Raw genomic sequence first — 20092 nt, 5'->3', positions numbered from 1 at the left:
GACCATGTCTGTGTTAAATGGAAGACGAGAGAGATGAGGTGTTACAAAATTAGAAAGATCCAAAATGGGAGAGAATGAAACGATCATCAAACGAGATTTAACAGGCTCCACATGTATGACAGGTCACGTCTAAGCCACTTTTTAATCACATGGCTCTGCACTACATTATATTACACAGCGTAGCATGCTCGGCCAACAGATGCTTGTATAGTTATTCTGACGTTTGTTTTAGTGCGACAATGTTTGCATGGCATGAAGGAAGAAAACACCGGCATTAACTGTAACAATGTGCGCAAGTCAAAAGATGGAATATTCAACATTATGGAACTAGTCGAGGAAGCAAGCACCTCATGAACAAAAAGTATTGCATACCTTATTTTAGTTGCAAGCTTTGAACTGTATTTCCAAGCATTAAAGTGTTTCATCTTCAGTATGTTAAATAGTTGACAACTGTACTAATGCATCCCACATAAGCACGCGTCAGAAGGAATATGAGCACGCCAGTAAACCTCAGCATTTTATAGTTTGCTATACAAATTACTGTTCTTTTGCTGGATATTTTTCACACCTATATATTGTCAAATATACAAGTCCAAATAAACAAAAAACTAATGCCAAAATATATACACTGCGTGTATTCGTCAAGGCATGGGGGGCAGATTGCAACTCACCTAATGCGAGATTATTGAGTAGTACGTCCAAGGCTTTAAACCAAGTAACTGAAGGGTTGTCAGATCACTCCAGTCTTCTCTAAGTTGGTCACGATTCCCGTATCGAATTAGTGTTCCAAAGAACCAATGTGTTTATATCCACAACCGTTTCCTTTTTCAAACCAGTGTCGCTCTTTGTCATCATCAAAGACTCGCATCCCTGCATCGAGATCTTGCTTTCGCGAGCCTTTCCAGGGGATCGATCGTACGGAACTGCGAGTGATTTGCTCGATGTAAAAAAAAAACATTGAAGGAAATCAAATAGAAGCATTTCATCATCAGACTTGATATAAAAAAAACACTAATTATGTAATGGGTTTCAACTTAGTGGTAATGTACTTTAAACAGCAAAAACAAGACAACTATTTATAAGCAAATTCTATTTCTACAACAAAAAACTCCACATTCGGTATAGGTGTGTAAGGAAAGTGGGCCAGTTAACATTCAGGGCTTATACTGCACATACATCAGGCATGCAACGATGTTGATTTATAGTTGAAAAGATCATTATGCTCAGGATACATGCATCGAATCGCACCGTTGTAAGAGCAAAATATTTACAATTTACACAAATCATCTAATTATATGCAAATTACAAGGTACTTTAATATTAAAGGCTCTGAACCGACGTTGTCCAAAACAGCAAAGCCGCCACTGGCCAATGTAGGGAATGGGACAGTACGAATAAAACGGAACGAAGACATCACTCGTTGGATTGCTGGACAATAGTCACAATTCAATTCGACGCCGGAGGAACTGGGTGGTGAATCGTTCTGCCGATTCAACACTGCACAAAGTACCGTTTGAAATAAAATTCTAAACTTTACATTTTTCACGATAAGTCGTCTTCTCACGAGGAACACTTTTTGCAACACTAATTTGTTTTCACTCGTCAAATTTCAATAAACAAAGTAATGTGGTACCTCAAAAGTAAATGTGTGCTAATGAAATATATTACTTGCAAATTTCAATTTTATTTCCAACAACTATGCTATTTATTTTGATCAATAACTTATGTATAACCAGTTAAGAGCCCATTGAGCATTCTGAAAATATCTTTAACAGAAAATGTGGATTCAACAAGTACAACAATACACCAATCTAAAAACAAAAAAGTGTTCCAACAAGACAAACTACTATTCTTTGAGGCAAACATTACAGTGATCACTGCACACACAAAGGCAAAAATCCCCCACCGTGTAGCCTTAACAGACTGTTTGGGAAAGTGCTGTTAGCAAGCACCTATTGAGGCCGAAAGCACACGAGGGAGTGGGTGGCCAGCACCATGTCCGGCTGCCTTTGTCTCCCCAGTGGCGACGTTTACACACCGCACCCAGGTACTCATTTGAGGCTGAGTCGACCGAGGGCAGGGCCCAGGACCGGTTCAGATAATCGCTATCACAGGTGTTTGCCGTGAGCGGGAATCGAACTCAGGAATCTTGGTTCGCAGCGCAGTGTAGCGCTAACCATTGCACTATCGCTCCCCTACTGCACACACACACAAATTACATGGCATAGTCTGCACAATTTACAAGGGGTTACGATTGTCCCGATTTTGTTAGTCGAGCACTTTTCCTTCACTTGCAACTCTTTATATATGAATTATGCTACACTTCTTTAAATATATTAATACATTATATTAATACATTTATTAATTATATGATTTACCCTACACTTTGCCATGTCCAAAATTCTTTCACTATTCAAATTGTATCACCAAATATAAATGGTAGAAATTGAATTTGATGTTCCATGGTTTTAACAAAATGCACAAAGCTACGAGTGAATCCTAAAATTCAGCCTTGGTGGTGGTCATCACAAACTTATTGTGGATGAGTCCAAGGGATTATTTTGCAATGTGAAGTCATGTGATTGCAATATTTAGTACAGTGAATCAGGTGAAAAACCGTGGGCTCATGTTTACGTTCCATAGTCCTTGCTTAATATGGACCCAAAAAAGAGCCAAGGCATTCCCACAGCGATGATACATATTATTATTCGTCACATTTACCCATAGTTGCCTTACCAAGCCTTAGGATATTTAGAGGCTTTGGTGACTGGGGAAATTTGGCCAATTTTTTTTTTAAATGTCTGAGTGGAAGGAAACATGATTAGTTAGAGACATCTCACACACCCAAGGTGATGACAACTCACAAAACTGCCCCACTGCCAACTGACTATCATTTATATCTGAATGGTCTTGTGCAATATGTTATTTGCATCACATCTATATACTGAGCCCGATTACTGAACAGTTTGTTCATGACTTTTGTGGAAATTCTACTGGTATATTTAGGGAAAAAACATTATTCTGTAGATATACCAATTTGTTTTAAGGCACTGATGTGGCTGCATTCTGTACTAAACACACCAGCCAATCATCAGCTAGCGGATGGGAACAACGGCATTCTGGCCTGGGCATGATGAAATGAAGCAAGCCCTGCCCACGAACAGAGCTAACCAATTGGGCTCTGGTTCATCTGGGTACGCGCCTTTATGCAAATGAACACCAGTGTTTCCACCAACCCCACAAGAAGGGAGCCCTGTGTAACGCGAGTGAGCTTACACGGTGAGCGCACACCACCCCAGTGCAGGGTAGAGAAGCGCCTTCGCTGTGGGTGAGTGTGTTGTGCAAACGATAACCGGCAAACCAGTGACCGTTTAAGGTGATTTGTTTCACGTGGTTACGTAGTCATACAAAAACATGACTTTAACAACTCGAATTAGAATCCCTTAAGGAAACGTTGTAACATCCCATCTCTGCATGTGGAAACATTGATTTGCAAAAAGAGTGCTAAAAGATGTACCGACTCCATACAGCCTACAGAAGCGTGTAAATGTATATGGGCAAAGGACTGCTTTCAAATATCACTTGTGTCTATTTTATCTGTTACATGACTAGATTTTTTTTAGCTCAATAATTGCATTACACCTTTAGTTACGACCGAAAATGCTTGCCATTTACCGTGAACATTTTTAAGAATTCACTGTTATTAAACAAACACCAAATCATACGATACAAAACGTATTTTTAGTGACAGATTAAAATGTTTATTTTGACGTTACATTCTGCCTGTGGAAAACTCAGCATGGTGGGGGCCTAACATATTACTGTGATGCATAAAATGTCACAAGAGCTTTAGTGAGGCAAGTGGAAGTTAGCCTTTTCACATTTGCGTATTGACAGAGGAACAACATTGTGTGGGAAAATTTAGATGCATCGACAACAGAGCTCGGTCACTGCACCGGTTAGTACTGAAGTGACGTTAAGTGGACTGAGCAGACACCGAAGGACTAAAGGCAGATCCACAGCCCTCGCAAACACCAAGGGCGGCGGACAAACGCACCCCGTCAGCAAGACGCCTGCTCGGAAATCTGCACAGCAGAGCCCCGTTGGTAATTCCTGACGCGACGGCGTACCAGTTGTTAACGATGCACGTCGAGCGTGAAAAATGTCCGTTTGACTGCTGCTCAGAGGCCAGTGGCATTATCTTATGTTCTAAACAAATCTGGAATAAAAGTAATTGCAAGGGGATATATTATACATATCACCGTTACATTTCAACGTGTTTGCAGTTGTGGCAGGAAAGTGCTATTTACCAAAAGACTGAATGGTGAACATGCCTAATCAAAATAAGCCATTGACCCTGTTGCCCCAAAATGTATACATTTTTTTAACATAGGACTCATGTAAGCTTACCAGTCACAGCTATGTGACCGATTGGTGAAAAGACTCGAAAACCAGACGTCCACCCCCTCCAGCATCCCGATTATTATTATTATTCTCAAGAGGCACTGCTGTAGCTTCTAGCTACAACATTTGCCACTAACTTCCGATAGCATCAGTGCGTCTGCGTGACTCCCTCTCTGTGTGGTGTGCGGTGTGGAGCGGGGGGGGGGGGGGTATACAACACGGATGGGCTTCATCTCTTCTTAGGTGGTGCGGGCGCAGTGCGGGGCGGAGTCACGGGCCGGCCCGAGTTCAGCCCTCCATACTGGTACTTTGGCTTCTTTTCAGCCGGCTTCAAGATCTGGTCGAAAATAAGCAAACGGTGTTGAACAATACACTATTTAGTTAGAAACAAACAAACATGCTCCGATGATAATAATATATAGAGCATTGTTTTTCAAACTGATTAGCCTACACCAGAGACAGCCTTCTTCATGGTCTTGTCTCACCACTAGTGTGAGACCAGAGAACCCCAAAAGGCGACAGTACAGAGACAATGCAAGTATCAGCACTTCCGGAGCCAGTGGGGGGGGGGGGTGGCACATGCCCCCCCAATGATCCGATCGAAATCCCTAATTTCGATCGGATTATTAGTAATACATCGGAATTTTTCCACCCCCACTGCCACTGTGCAGCATATTATTACGTGCCAGGGACTCTATGAGATGAAAGGACAATAGTCTGAGTCCATAATTGGCAATAAGTAACAGCAAAGCAGTTATAAGCGACTCACAGAATTGTGCGCAGTTGCGTATACAGTACACGACTTCCCTGAAGGCAAACACCTTCAGCGAGCGCGATGCCGATCACACACAGTTCGAATTCGACCCTCGATCGATGGCTGCGCCATCGCCGCACACGTGTCGAATAAAAAGCAGGGGACAAGTCCTTACTTACTAGCAACTCCTATCATTTTTCATTGCTGGATTGTTACATCACCGGACCATGGGGGATAGGCAGTGGCTTCCATATAGCAGTGGATTGATCATGGTGATCAGGCAACTTAGCAACATATATTTGAAGTATGGAGAGTGAGCAGATTAAAGAACCCCATTTTTTGTGATTCTTAATTTTTTGCCAAAGATTGGATTATTTGCATAATGCAACACAATTAACATATAGTATGGACGATTGTGTCGCACAACAGAATAGCATACAAATGTGACTACACTTGTGGCACTGCTCTCTATAACGTAGGAGTATTGTAAATCAAATAGAAACAATTCTAATCCACTACCTAAATACAGAAGACTCTCGATTATCCACGCTAATGATGGGAAGGATGGCCGCGGATAATACAAAAATATCCATTTGCCACGGATCTCTTTGACAAAGACTTAACTTTCGACCAATCGATGCACTTGCTCAGTGATAACAATTTCCTGCTCCTGCGCAGAAGACCCAGTCCACTAAGTGGATGATAGCAGAGCCCCACCAATCAGCATCAAACTCTTGCCACTGTTGTAAAGCTATGCAACTACTGTACTGTAGAGGCGATCATGTGGATTTCAGATTAACCGGAGCACATATTTGTTCGGTTTAAGCACGTGACATGTAATAAACATATCCAAGAGTAACAATGTATAACTATTTTTAGATGATTAATTGGGCTTAAGGGAAAATGCATGAGTTATTAATTTGTCAAAATCTCAGGTGCATGGTTAATATCCAAATCGATAACCCACCCGCAGATAATCGAGAGCCTACTGTATGTCATGACGGTGTCTGTTACAACTACTGTTTTTAAATATTTGTGACATTTGATTGCTTACATTAGGGCAAACAAATGTTTCATTGAACTGTAGACAGACCTGACATTTCATGGTTCCTAGCAAAAATAACAATCTTAGGCAATGGTCGGTCCCCATCATTTTGCTAAGCTGCCGATGGCAGACGATGATGATATTGATGAAGAATAATGTTTCCAATTGGTACGAGCTGATGTCCATGGGATACGATGAGACGGTGTCTCCCTCCCAATAACACCACTCTCTGTGATGTCATTGGGAGGCTCATGCATGACCTTGCATCGCGAAATTGCATCACGCACTTTGGGTGTATGCCGTGCACTGTCATTGTACTGGGCCATGAGGCCTATTTAAATAATTCTTAATTTTTTTTGCCTAGCTTTGGCCAACCCCTTTGATATATTTTGCCCACTTGTCAACTGGGTTAGTCTCCAGCAGCGGCTTGACTTTATAGTAGAATTGTGTTCACATTGGAGGATCGTAAGGGCTCTTACGCAGTATGCAGCAAGGGTTCCGGAGCATGGGCTGTCGTGGCTGGAAGTTTATAATGTCACTTGCGCTCCTCTCAACTACAGGAATAAGTCATATATTTGTACATACAGTAGATCATCGATTATTCGGTGGCTTCGGGGTGGGAGGGGGTGCCGGATCTTAAAAAATGCCGGATAATTACTCATAATAATTATTTAAAATTATTTGTGCACATTACTGTGTGACATTATGTTTGTAGGTGTTACTTTTATTTTGTGTTTTCAATTTGTTTACTATAGACTGTATTTACTGTACCGTACTTACCACTCCAATCTCGAAGATTCTGCATCATGGGTTGATGTATACACGTGCAGTATTTTCATTGTTTAAGTTGTATGTAGTGTATAATGTACTCTTTATAATATTTTACACTGAAATCAAGTGTAGCTACTTTGTTTGCCACGTGCACCATGCCGATCGCCGGACTGGGTTGCAGCCTTTGGAGCGCTTTTGCCAATTTCACCTGATCGGCCCTGGGACCGCCAGATAATGTTGGAAGCAGCCAGATAATCAACGATCAACTGCATTTCAAATGAGGACTTGGCGCACCAATTGCATCCTTAAACATTCATGCGAACGGGAATGCGCCACAGCAACGCAGCGAGGCACACCTGGAAGGAGCACATGAGCGTCTCGTCAACGCTCATCATGGCCCCCGCGTTGTCAAACTCCCCGCAGTAGTTGGGGGCAGAGAAGAGCGTGACCAACTGGCGCTTGGCAAAGAACTCGTAGCCATCTTCGACGACCTGCAGGCCATTGGGGGGGCGAGGGGATTGGTGAGGGAGGGTGTGAGAGGGTGAGGGGGTAACGCACACCGCCAGTCACGACTGACCACCGTGGCGGCAGACCGGCTGTCATCCATAAGGACGACTTCACCAAAACAGTTCTGTATACTGAGCATGTTACAAATAGCATTTTGGTTATATTGATAAAAGAGGCCTTTCATCGATTATGTTAAAGTGAATCATACGAATCCTTACGTGAGCCACGAATAACCAATTGGCCTAAACAAATAAAAATCATGGTTTTCCAAGAAGTAACCTTGAGACTCAATGGTACGTTCCGACGCTATACTTTGTGAAAGAAAGCTCAATGCTTCGTTCCCACCTAGAAGGCGAGCCATCGAACAAAGACGGTCACTGCATCGCGCGCTTTCAGATGCGCTTCTGTGGCTGTCTGAAATGCTCAGTTATTGGGAAAGCCACCGGAGCTATGCACTTTTAAATCCTCTACATTGAAAACTAATTTGTTTATAACTGTTTTTTGTGTTCAGTTTGTTGTCCTTTCCCCGCACTTCCGATTAGCATGGTTGGCTACGTACAGTGTGATAGAAGTTCAACGTACGTACATGCATACTGCAATGTGCCCTCCACTCACGAGGTCCAGTCTGTCTCCCAGTGCCAAAATTATCACCCAAACTCTCAACTATCCCTCAATCCTCATCTACCACCCGCCTGACGGCAGCATCATCAGCTTCTTCAATGAGCTTCCTTTCCAAACTTACTTTATTCTTCTCCCCCGATGTGACCTACAGCTTGGTGCTTGCAAGATATTTCAACCGTGCAAGCCCGGCTTCAACCACAATCGACGGTCGTCACGAGGAAACTTTGGCTCTTACCGCAACTTGGACTTCGGCCGGTGCAAATCTCCGATCGAGTATATCCTTGTCGGCTATTCTAATCACTTCTCTACAACCGGCCAGACCTCCCATTATCAAAACTACTGACAACTCACACAACCTTAGGAGGCATCGCATTTCCCAAATCCTTCAGCATCTATTCACCAACTGCCTCTCCATCTTATCCCCCTTCTCCCAACCCGGACGTTTGTGCCCATAAGCTCGAAGGTGATCTCAGAACAGCATTGGACAAAATTGGCACCTCTCAAACTTCGAGCCACACGCACGCATAATCACACAATTCCAACCAGCTCTCCACTGATGCCAGCCGTGCCAAGCAAATCAGGAGGCATTGGGGAATGGACTGACTGTAATCACACAGTAGGCTCACCACCAACTGGACCCATTACAGAGCATCCAGAAAGAGAGCAAACGCGCCAATTATTTGCATCGCGCACCTCCTGCACAAAAGCTTGCATTGCCAACTTCCATAGGAAGGAAGCCCTCGTGACCATTAGAAAAGCCATAAGAAGAAACCTCTCCATCCCAAGCATCAGGCTGGCCCTCCAGTCAAAATGACCCACAAGCGTCAGTGAAGCTCGCAAACTCCTTCAGCAAAAGTACTTTCATCAAAAAACTTTCCACCATCACCAAAGTTGCATCCCTCAAACTTCACCCACACGCCTCTCCTAGCCGGCCCTCTCCGAATAACACAAGTGGCTATGTACGGTGCCAACGATGTTCAACATATGTACATACATACATACGGCCGCCATCCCTCGACTCCACAGACTACGTTCCTGTCCTTCTCGCCTGTGCTACCGAAGGACGTCTCCACCCTAATCCTAGCACTTCACATGAAGTCATCTTCTCCGGGAATCTGCCCCGGTTCTCTGTTCAAAAAGTATAACACTGGCAAAGAATTTGCGTAGGATATAAGGGAAGTGAATTGCAAGCTATAGGGATTTCTTGTTATTACCTTCTAATGGACACTTGCTGGCTTACTTTCCCTGAACATCAACAACAATATGATGTAACAATGTTAACATTATTAACACCAATAATACAAAATATCAACACCAACAACAATTTGACACATCAACAGCAATAACCACATAGCAACAGCAATTAACAATGAGAGCATTTTTCATATTAACATCAACCATATTAATTTGAATATCATCAACACCATGTGTATGAATATTAGCAATACCTGGAGAACTAATTTACAACCACAACCAAAGCCAGAATATAACCACAAAAACAATTACCACCAGAACCACAACCACATTATAACCGCAAATAAAAGAACATAACCCAAACACATCCTCAGCCCCCTGCAGTTCACGGCCTAAACATCTCTTGTTGGTCGCCTTATCAAGAGCTTTGGCATCAAATACCATATCTACGCAGATCACTGTCTTCCGTTCACATACCAACGCTTCTGGAGTCAAGAGCAGAAGTGGTTCTGGGTACACAATCTCTCTTTGAATGCTTACAAATTCAAACCGTGATCAGTGCCAAACAGCGTCTCACCGCATCTACGCCTACTGGCACATTAATCACAGTCTCCCGCTATCCATTTCTCCCACCACATCAACTTCCTTGGCGCCATTCTTGGCTCCACCTCATCCTTTGACAACTACACCAACCGAATCATCACATCTTCCAACTACCACTTCAGGGCCCTCTGTCATGTATACGTCCACTCATCACCACTAAAATTGCCGATACCCTCGCCTGCAGCATAGTCGGGTCTCACCTCGCCTATCCCGTCCCTCCGATTTAGCACAGTTGGCTACGTACAATGCGAAAGAAGTTCAACATCCACAAATGCATACATTGCAACTCCGTCCTTATTCAATCTCCATCGAGCAACCTCAAGCAACTCCAATGGTTGTAAAACAATCTCGCCCCCGTGTCGTCCTCTGCACCTGTCAACCTTCACCTCCCTCCACTCCACCCCACTGGCTTCCCCACCATCACCAGAAGCAGGGTCAGCTATAAGATGTCCTGCTGCCTGTGCCACCTGACCTCTACTTTTGGTCATCATCCACCACCGTACCTCCCTTCGCAACCGGTCACCCTGCACAACAGCTCACGGCAGGACCCTCTGCAGCGGCGCAACTCACAACCTCCTCTCTCCACGAGAACTGTCACATTGCCAGGCGTCAATATTCAGTGGCGGCCCCCCTGCCATCCAGAATGCCATCCTGCTGCACGTTTGCAGCATACAATCTACAAAGACTTTTAATGTACGTATGTACAGTAGATTATCGATTATGTTCCGGCTTCGAGGGGGGAGCCAGATTGTCAAAAACGCCAGATAATTATCATTACATCATCCCGATTTAAAATAGCTTATCTGTGCATATTGTTGGGTGACATTGTAGGTGTTGTTACATTTTTTTGTGTTTTAAATTTTTTTCTATAGGAAATTGCCATAAATAAACATACACATAGGCAAAAATAAATATCCTACTTTAAAAAGTTACTGTATTTACTGTACCGCACTTAGCACTCCAATCTCAAAGACTCTGCATGGGGTGATGTATACACGTGCAGAGTTTTCATTGTTTTAAGTTGTATGTTGTGTATAATGTACTGTATATAATATTTACCACTGATATCAAGCGTAGCTACTTTTGTCATGCACACGGTGCCGATAGCTGAACTGGTTACGGCCTTTGGAGTGGTTTTTTTTTGACGGATCGGCCGGGACCGCTGGATAATCAATGATCAAGTGCATGTTGAACGTCTTTCACACCGTACATGGCCAACCGCGCTCATCGGAGGTGCGGGGGAAGGACAACAAACTAAAATCCCCACCTCTATTGCCTGGCATTCAAATGACACGGAGCTTGGCTCTGTGTCTCAAGAGTTATGATCAATTATGTCTGTGAAATACTGTGCATGTTACAAATCGCACCATGATTATGTTTATAAAAAAAGGCCTATGATTAAGAAATGCCTGTTAAAGTTAATTATAAATGAATCCTTACTTTAGTCAGGAATAACGAACTGGGCTAAACAAATAAAAATCACGGTCTTCCAAGAAATACCCTTGAGACTCAATGGTGCGCTTCAACGCTATACTTTGTAAAAGGCAGCTCGATGGCTCATCCCCATCTAGAAGGCTAGCCATCGAACAAAGATGGTCATGACATCGCACGGATTCAGATGCGCTTCTGCGCCCATCGGGGACACTTCCTTCCAATATTGGGAAGCCACTGGGAGATATGCACTTTTAAATCATCTATATTGAAAACTAATTTCTTTAGAACTAGTTTTTTCCTGGCACCTCCGATTAGCACGGTTGGCTAAATCCGGTGCGAAGTTCTAACATACATACGTAGAGGCCACGTGTGGCACAGCAGTGAAGGGGGCGAGGAGGAGGAGCATTGAAGGGAGGTGGACTAGTGTGAGTGTGTGGGTGGAGGGTGTGTGGGTGGAGGGCGGGCGGGCGGGCAGATAAACAGGCAGCCGGCCGTGGGGACTCCTTCACCTGGTGCGCACGGCAGATGAGGTCCAGGTCGTGGCGGTTGAGGAACTTGCTGACGACGTCGGCGCCAAAGGTGAAGGAAACTCCACGGTCGTTCTCTCCCCAGCCCTGCACGTCCTTGTCCGGGTCCGACCACAGCAGGTCGCATAACAGCCCTTGCAACGTACACACACACACGGGCGTGCACACCGCGTTCTCTTACAGCTGGAGGCATCAAGACATGAGTCAATATCAACCAAGGCGTGATGTCAGAAGAACATTTCCCTGCTGCACGCTTCTGAATTTTTTAGTTTTTCAACCAAATAATTCCTGCTTACTACTGTGTTTTTGAACACTTTCAAAACTGACACTGAAAGTGCTAATGCAATAGCTCTGTCCCTGTCTGCGATGGGGGCGGTTACAATAATAATTATCGTTAAGATGATCGAATATGTAAATAAGGGTTCATTGTAATGCTGTGCTACTATTAGCTTCTTGACAACTGGGCAAATTTAGCAAAGGGTTAGGACCAAATCCATCAAAAATAAGTCAACAGTAATACGAAGACCGTTGTTGGAATGTGACGTGATGTCACATACAATGTATGTATATTGAACTTCTTTCGCAACCTTACGGAGCCAACCGTGCTAATCGGAGGTGTGGGGGGAAGGACAACAACGATGGAAGTCCGCTTCACGTCTAGGTGGCGCGGTGATGCGGTGTCCTCAGCGTTGCCCTCAGCGCTGCACGCGATTCACGCGAAGTAACCCTCTCCCCCTGGCCCTGCGTGGTGGCTCCGAGCCCGATTCTTTTGTTTTGCGAGGCCAACATTTCACGGATTTTGGTTGGATCTCGTCGCGGTAGTCTGAAGGGAAAACCACCCGAACCATGAGGGCCACCACACTGGCTCGCCTCGAACGTGGCACTGAGACGTGGGTGGGTATTAGGTGACCCGGGTGAGAAGCTGACCTGTGTCGGGGACGTCCGTGGGTCTCATTATCCTCCGGATCTGCTCCATGGACTGCAGGTCGGGTGAGAGACCTGCAGAGACGAATGTCTTTTAACTGAAAACCCCCATTCATTTACGTAACTCAAATACAACAAACAATTGGATGCCAATGCCAAAAGCGTTTAACATATTGGGTTATATCATCTTTAAGAAGCAAACTCACTGAGAAAAGTTTCAGATTACAAATATTGTGGTCAAGATATAGCAGTCCCTCGGTTAACAGTGACATCCATTAACGGTTTTTCGGTTGACGTTTCACCTCCCGTAGGACCCCCCATGGTTTTGACTAACGTTAACATTGTTGATTCATGGTATGTTCATTTTATGCATGCTGGGCGCCAATTTTGTCCAATCTGAGTGCTCATAAGGGGAGCTTGAGCCATGCCCTCAGCCAATCAGCGATGCCGATTTATTAACGTTGAGACCTCAACTGCCTTTGCTTACATTCTGTTTTCGCAGAAATATAATTACTATATTATATTAACATTTAAATCCGTGAACAGTAGTTTTCGTGTAATGGATTAGAAACGTTAACTGAGGGACTATTGTGTCACATGGCACCAAGTGGCAAGGCAGAATACAATGGAAGGTGGGGTCCACCTGTATTAGGGAAAGCGGGTGATAGAAAATTAGAGACACCTGCAGCAAACAAGGTGTCAATCACCATTCGTGTGGCCTGCTTCCTATACATAGGGACCACCCACCCCCACCAGGGTATAGCGGAGGGTGAATGGAGGAAGACCCCAGCCTATTATGCTCTCGAACTCCAGCCAGCAGAGAACAGAAGCAGTCCCAGAAAACATACAAGCGTCAAGCTTGGGCACCCGGTGGGGAGCAGGGACGGGCAGAGGAACGCAGGGAGGCAGCCTCTGATGCCACCCTACTGTGGAGAGGAGCCAGCAGGCGCCGGCTCTCTTCCTCCTCGGACGACGGTGGCAGGCCGGCGGTGGTCCACGGCAAGTGACGTCAAGCATCACCTCGAAGTCGAAGTTTCTTATGAATGTAGCCCAAATTGGGTGATAAACGCCATTTAAAGCTAAACGTGCCTTACGGGTGTGTGTGTGTGTTCAGGAATGCGTATTCTCAAGTGTGAGTGTCGGGACAAAGGGGTCGTCCTGTGGTATACTGTAAGCACACCGTGTTGTCCAGATATATGCTATGGTGTGAAAGCAGGCAGGGGGAGCTGGTGTACAAATTAAAGAAAAACCAACCCTCTTAAATCGCCTCAGTTTTGGTATCCATTTCTCTCTCACTAAACTCCACCCACACTATACAAGGGCTGACCAAAAATATAATAGTGGCGGCAATAAAGGTGAGCCTTGAGAAGTAGGCTAGAACCAAAAGTGCCACATTGTACTTAATCAAATGTAACCAAATCTGAAAATCTGTCTGTTACTCTTTCTTCAACATGACATGATTTATGGCTGATGCACACATGAAAGTACCTGCAGCTACATGAACCACCTGAAAAATACACAGGTTTAGGAATCGCTACTTACATGGTGACAAAATTTGATCAAAATACAGTCGCAACTGCATTTGACAATAGGTGAAGTACAGTTGATCATCGATTATCCGGCACGCAATTATCCGGCTTCTAACATTATCCGGCGGACCCGGGGTATGATTATTTATGCCAATTGCACTTGGTAAACACATTTAAAACACTTAAAAACACACATAACCTAAACACGTCGTGCAAGAATGTGCAAAAATAAGCTATTTTAAATGATTCGTTACTATCCGGCATTTTTTAAAATCCAGCACCCCCCGAAGCCACTGGATAATTATCGATGATCTTCTGTATATTTTTTTGAAAGCTCTTGTTAAAAAAGATTCAAACCACTCGTTATAAAACAAAAACCCCAAACTCATCTCACCCCCATGGCAGCAGAAAATCTTCTCGTCCACAATGGCAGCAATTGGCAGGCAGTTGAAGCAATCTGTGAATGTCTTCCAGAGCTTGATGTTGAAGCGCCTCTTACCTGCAAGTGAAAGGGCTCGTCAACTTTCGTGTCGCTTGCACAATTAACGTTCGCATTTGATTGCGACAGCTGCCACTGGGACTGCCGTTCGAATGTATGAGATGAGATGTTATATGTAAAAAGGCACTTTGATTCTCCTAGGCATTTAAGTGCATAATAAGAGGGGGTTTTTTTCGGTTAGATCGCGTAAATATAAATGTGTCGTTAAAACCACCAACACCCGACAGCCAATTAGTAAGGTTTGTCAAGTAAATAAAAAAACGAGCCAATTAGTTACTAGTTCAGCACACCGGTTGTGTTGGAGAGTAAAACCCCCAACATTTACAATTCGAGTACGACACATTCAAGTGCCACATATATGCAAAGAACACTGTCATTATTATTAATTAATCCAGTCACGAGGACATATGTGTGACGAGGGCAATTACAAAGGAGAACAGGACACAACAGGGGACGCGTGGCTGCTTGGGTGATGGCTCACATTCGTCGTAGAAGCCGTAGATGCGGTTGATGCTGGCACATTCATGGTTGCCCCGCAGAAGGAAGAAGTTCTCGGGGTACTTGATCTTGTAGGCGAGCAGCAGGCAGATGGTTTCAAGCGACTGCTTGCCACGGTCCACGTAGTCGCCCAGGAAGAGATAGTTGCTTTCAGGTGGAAAGCCACCGTACTCGAACAGACGGAGCAGGTCCGTGTACTGCCCATGGATGTCGCCTGTGCAACCATGCGCGCAAACAAGGACAATCTCATTCATCCCATCCCAGTTTAGAATAATCAACTTTCAGGAGGAGTAATGTGTATTGAGTACCTATTCAGGATGACCACAGAATACTTCATTATGTAGCCAGCCAAAGCCGGAACCAAATAATTAAGTCTTTAAAAAACTGTAACATACAACAGAAAAGAAGTGTGGTTACAAGCCAATACATTACAAACATAACTTCAGTGAAACAAGATAAAATAAAAACAAACAATGAATGCAGACACATTTTTGAGATATCAGAAAGGTGGAAGGGACGCAATGAGATAAAAAAATACACGAGTACAGTGCTCATGAAGCCATGCTGAACTTTACTCGACAGACCACACCTCCCCCATTAAGTGACCAGAGCCGATATGCGAGCTACAAGGTTCCTTCCAAAGGCACCCAGGGCAATTTCCAAAGGTACCAATTGTTCTATACCAGATCAACTAATCCAGTGGTAGCCAGTTTAATCGATGCTTCTGTGGCTGAGGGTGTTTTTTTGACCATATATTTTGAATGTTGTCTATGCTGTTTTGTGTTCCTGCTTATCTTGCTTTGTCGTCTTTGAGATGCTGACAAACGTTACAAATTTCTACCCCGAGATGCGAAAGGAAACTTTACTTGCAGAATCTTCCTTTGGTCTGTCAACCTTTTAATTAAAGTTACAACGTTTCGTTACCATTACATTTCATCAAAGTATTTTTGTTGTGTGTTAAATGTTCCAACTTTCATATCTGAGAAAAACTTCTACCAAAAATCTGAACGTACACAGGGAGATTGATCAATGCCCACTTGCAGTCAAGGAATGGCTCAAAACTGGTTACTCAAGTTATGCTGCTGATGAACTCGTAATGGCTACCCATTCCTAGGCAATACCCTGCTGCTGAATATATATCAAAGATAGATTCCCCCCCCACCCCCCCCCCAATATAGCCTTCAACAGACTGTTGGGGCAATTGTGGTTAGCGAGCACCAATGAAGGGCGGCACAGCACACGAGGGGGTGGGTGGCCAGTACTATGCCCGACCGCCTTTGTCTCCCTTGCGGCGATGTTTACACACCGTACCAGGTACTCATTTGAGGCTGAGTCTACCTAGGGGAGACCCAGGAACGGTTCAGATAATCGTCACTGGTGTTGGCCGTGAGCGCACTAACCACTGCACCATCACTCCCAAATGAAGGCCATGTGCTTCGATACATACACACGCACGACTCTCCTGCACAGAGTGAGACGGCCAAGACTTTTCCCTCCCTCTCACTGTAAAAAATGGCACGGATGGTGTCCAGTTGCAAAGTGGGACAAGTATCTATCGACTTGCCAAGTCACTTCATAAGGTTGCGTTTGTGGCAATTCTGTCACAATGTAACAACAAACCTGACAGCTATTTTTTCTGTGTAAATGTGCACCCAATTGCAAAACTGTCTTGCAAAATATAATTGTAATCTGAACATAAATCATTGATAACGTTGGTTGTTATTATTTTTTTATTTGGTCTGTTTGAATGTCAAAGAAAATGTTTAAAACTCTGGCCATTGAAATCCAAGAGTCACCGCATCATAAGCCAGCGAATGCCACCGAGGGTAAACGCGTCAGGTGCTAAATTTAGCCATTTTTATTTAACTTATATCCCAAAAAGTTTGGCCTGCGGTTGCAAGGAGAATGTGTTTTAATTGAGACAGCAAATTGAATCCAGATGCCCACCCCCACTTTGCTATGTTTTTCTGCAAACTCAGCTGACTTGTTTACACGGCCGCATGAAAGGTTGCACTGTTGGCCAGTTGCACCACGTCAAAGCACCCCTGTGAGTGTTCAGCTCCATACACTTTGGGGAAACGAGCAATGCACAGAGAATACATTATTGTGTAGAAATGTGCCACTCAATAGTTGTGCATTCATGTTCCTTGCAACGGGCAACATCGCCAACAGCCACGAGCGATCGCCGCTGGATGAATTCCCTCCCCACGTCGGCGTCGTCATAATAATTTTCCATTAGCCATCCATGGTCTTAGCGATGCCGTGGTGATCCAAGCTCGCTCCCGCACGCAAATTAATCTTGTCACTGCTCTGGTTGTCCTCTCAGGCAAGCTCTCTCTTGGCTGCCATTTCCTTACCGGTTTAGTCCATCTGCTATCATCCATACTCGCGCAAGTCAAACAACTATTTTTTAACGGTATGGATATGTATATTTTCATGATAAGGCACTTACTAAGTATGTATGTTATTTTACGTACAAGTTTACTAATGCAGCAATAATTAAACTTTACTTTTTCGACCAGTGTTAAATTCTTTTTTCACAAGAATTAACACTACTAAACAGTAGGGGCTTTAATGAAGATAAACATTTCATTTGGGATATTCAAAGGCCGACATAAATAACTAAAAGTGGTCTCACAGGACGGGGAAGAAATGAAGATGAGTGGAGGATTGCACAGGTAAAAGGGTGAGCAGGAAGACTGCAGGAAAAAAGGGGATCCCACAAGCAATGGACTAGCAGGGATGATCCACTGGTGAGATGTTATCTGCCTCGTCTGGTACACAGGAGGTCGTGGGTTCGATCCCGATCATGACGCCTGTACATTTGGAGTTTGCGTGTCTCTCTCCCCGTGGTCACGTGGATTTTTCTCCGGGTCCTCCGGTCTTTCCCTCCACATTTAGAATCATGCGCAAGAGTATTTGGCTGCTATAAATTTCCACATGATAAGCCACTTCGTTGAGCTATCATTTGTGGCCAGGTCGCTTCTGAAGAAGAGCTAGCTCAGTGGGCCTTACCTGATAAAATTAAAAAAGGTTTATAGTTTCAATAGTTTATTCCCCACGAAAACAGGATTGCCAACTGCTACACATTATGCAATGTACGCATACACGGCCGAGATGCAGCGCGACGGTGAGGACACTCACCGCATATCTTCAGCGGGGCCTCCAGCTCCAGCAGGATGGGCTGGCTGAGGAAGATCTCGCGAGACTTGATGCACAGGCCCCTCACCTCCGCCTCCGTCATGTGCACCGTCTTCCCCGGCCGGCATCCCCGCACTGTGGGCAAGCGCCGTCAAGTCACTCGCTCAGTTTCTTAGCAAACGAACCAAAGATAAGGGACCGTGAATTTCCTTCTTCAATGGTAACTGGAGATTGAGGAATGTGCACCGACATGAATGGGGGATTGTGCAGATGTTGGTAACGAATTGGACCGACAAGATAGGATTTAAGAATGTACCATGGTGCTGATTCATCAATTCACACTGGTTCATCAGCATTCATTTAGCATTCCATGGGCAGGGGTATTGATGGTGGACTGGGCTGGCCTTTTCACACAACAGTGACTTCACCCGCATGACTGTGTGCGGCTGTAATGACACGGATTGATGTCACAGGCCAAACTCGCGAAACCACAAGGATGGCATTATAACAGAATAATGGTGAGCGGAGGCTTCTCACCTGCCTTGTTTAGTTTACAAACTGCTCCAAACCCCGAATTCGATTTAGCTGATTTTGTGAAATAAAATGTAAACTAGAAAGCTATTCCATTAAGTGAGGCACACTTCTGTTGGGGGTATTTGACTGTATAAAGAAATGGCTCCTTGGAAACACAGAAATTGGTTCACACATCAGGCACATAAGCTTACAAGACAAAGGTCCCCGTATAGCCTTTACCAGACTGTCAGGGTACGTGCTGTTAGCACCTATGAAGGTCAGCATGGCATACGAGGGTTGGTGTGGCCAGCACCAAACCCGGCTGCCTTTGTCTCCCCAATGCTTATGTTTACACACCGCACCGGTACTCATTTGAGATCGAGTCGACCTAGTAGAGGCCCAGGACCATTTCAGATAATCGTCATGGGTGTGGGCCGCGAGTGGGAATCTAACTCGGGTTGTTGGATTCATAGCGCAGCGCGCTAACCACTATACTAGCCATCCCCACATGAGCTTACAACCCACCCATGCACATGCATTGTAAGCATGCCTGCGAACGGTCCGAATTAACAGAAAAACATTACTCTTATAGATATACATCAAAAATATTTTGTGAATCTTACCCAGACATTACTCGGATCTAGGAATGGGTGTTGACAAGTTACATACTAAGTGTGGCAGAGATTGGTTTGGGAGTATTGTAGTTTCCATCAAAGCATGTAAAGCATCCGCCGATGGAGGTTTTAAAATTTAAATCGGTCCCCATGTAAATGCATTAATCGACTATTTAAATAGTTAAAACCGCAAAGTAAAGCTCTCACTTTGCCATCACAAACGCCACCACAACGGTGAACATGCCACAGACGCCAGTTCGTCTCCTGTTGCCCATGACGCATTTGAGTTACGAAGCACTATTTTGCTACACCAAGTGCCCAGCCTTCCCATTACTCCTGAGCTTTGGTCATGGAAATATTTTATCTATTTATGGCCTTTAGTGTAAGGGCAAGGCGCATTTCCATTTTTAGCCAGACGACGACAGAGGAGCGTTTCAGCCGACACTCCACTGGAACCCTCTTTGGTATTTGCTAACAATCCCTTTGGTGTGCGCAGGGCACTTTTCGTTTTGCA

At 44.4% G+C, this 20092-nt stretch overlaps 1 protein-coding gene across 1 annotated transcript; it reads right to left on the bottom strand.

The window, feature by feature from the left end:
* Nucleotides 1–4630: 4630 nt before the first annotated feature.
* Nucleotides 4631–18615, bottom strand: LOC116943378 (serine/threonine-protein phosphatase PP1-beta catalytic subunit). Its single transcript, XM_076067595.1, has 7 exons — nt 18455–18615; nt 15294–15524; nt 14708–14812; nt 12788–12859; nt 11843–11994; nt 7331–7465; nt 4631–4741 (listed from the first exon to the last, which is right to left on the bottom strand). The coding sequence occupies exons 1-7, from the start codon at nt 18552–18554 to the stop codon at nt 4634–4636; spliced, it is 903 nt and encodes a 300-aa protein (XP_075923710.1). The 5' UTR covers nt 18555–18615; the 3' UTR covers nt 4631–4633.
* Nucleotides 18616–20092: the final 1477 nt, after the last annotated feature.

Source organism: Petromyzon marinus, chromosome 17, assembly GCF_048934315.1.
Source record: "Petromyzon marinus isolate PM22_M1 ecotype Great Lakes invasive population chromosome 17, UKy_Petmar_22M1.pri1.0, whole genome shotgun sequence".
Taxonomy (NCBI): Eukaryota; Metazoa; Chordata; class Hyperoartia; order Petromyzontiformes; family Petromyzontidae; genus Petromyzon; species Petromyzon marinus.
This window is presented reverse-complemented; position numbering and strand designations above follow the sequence as displayed.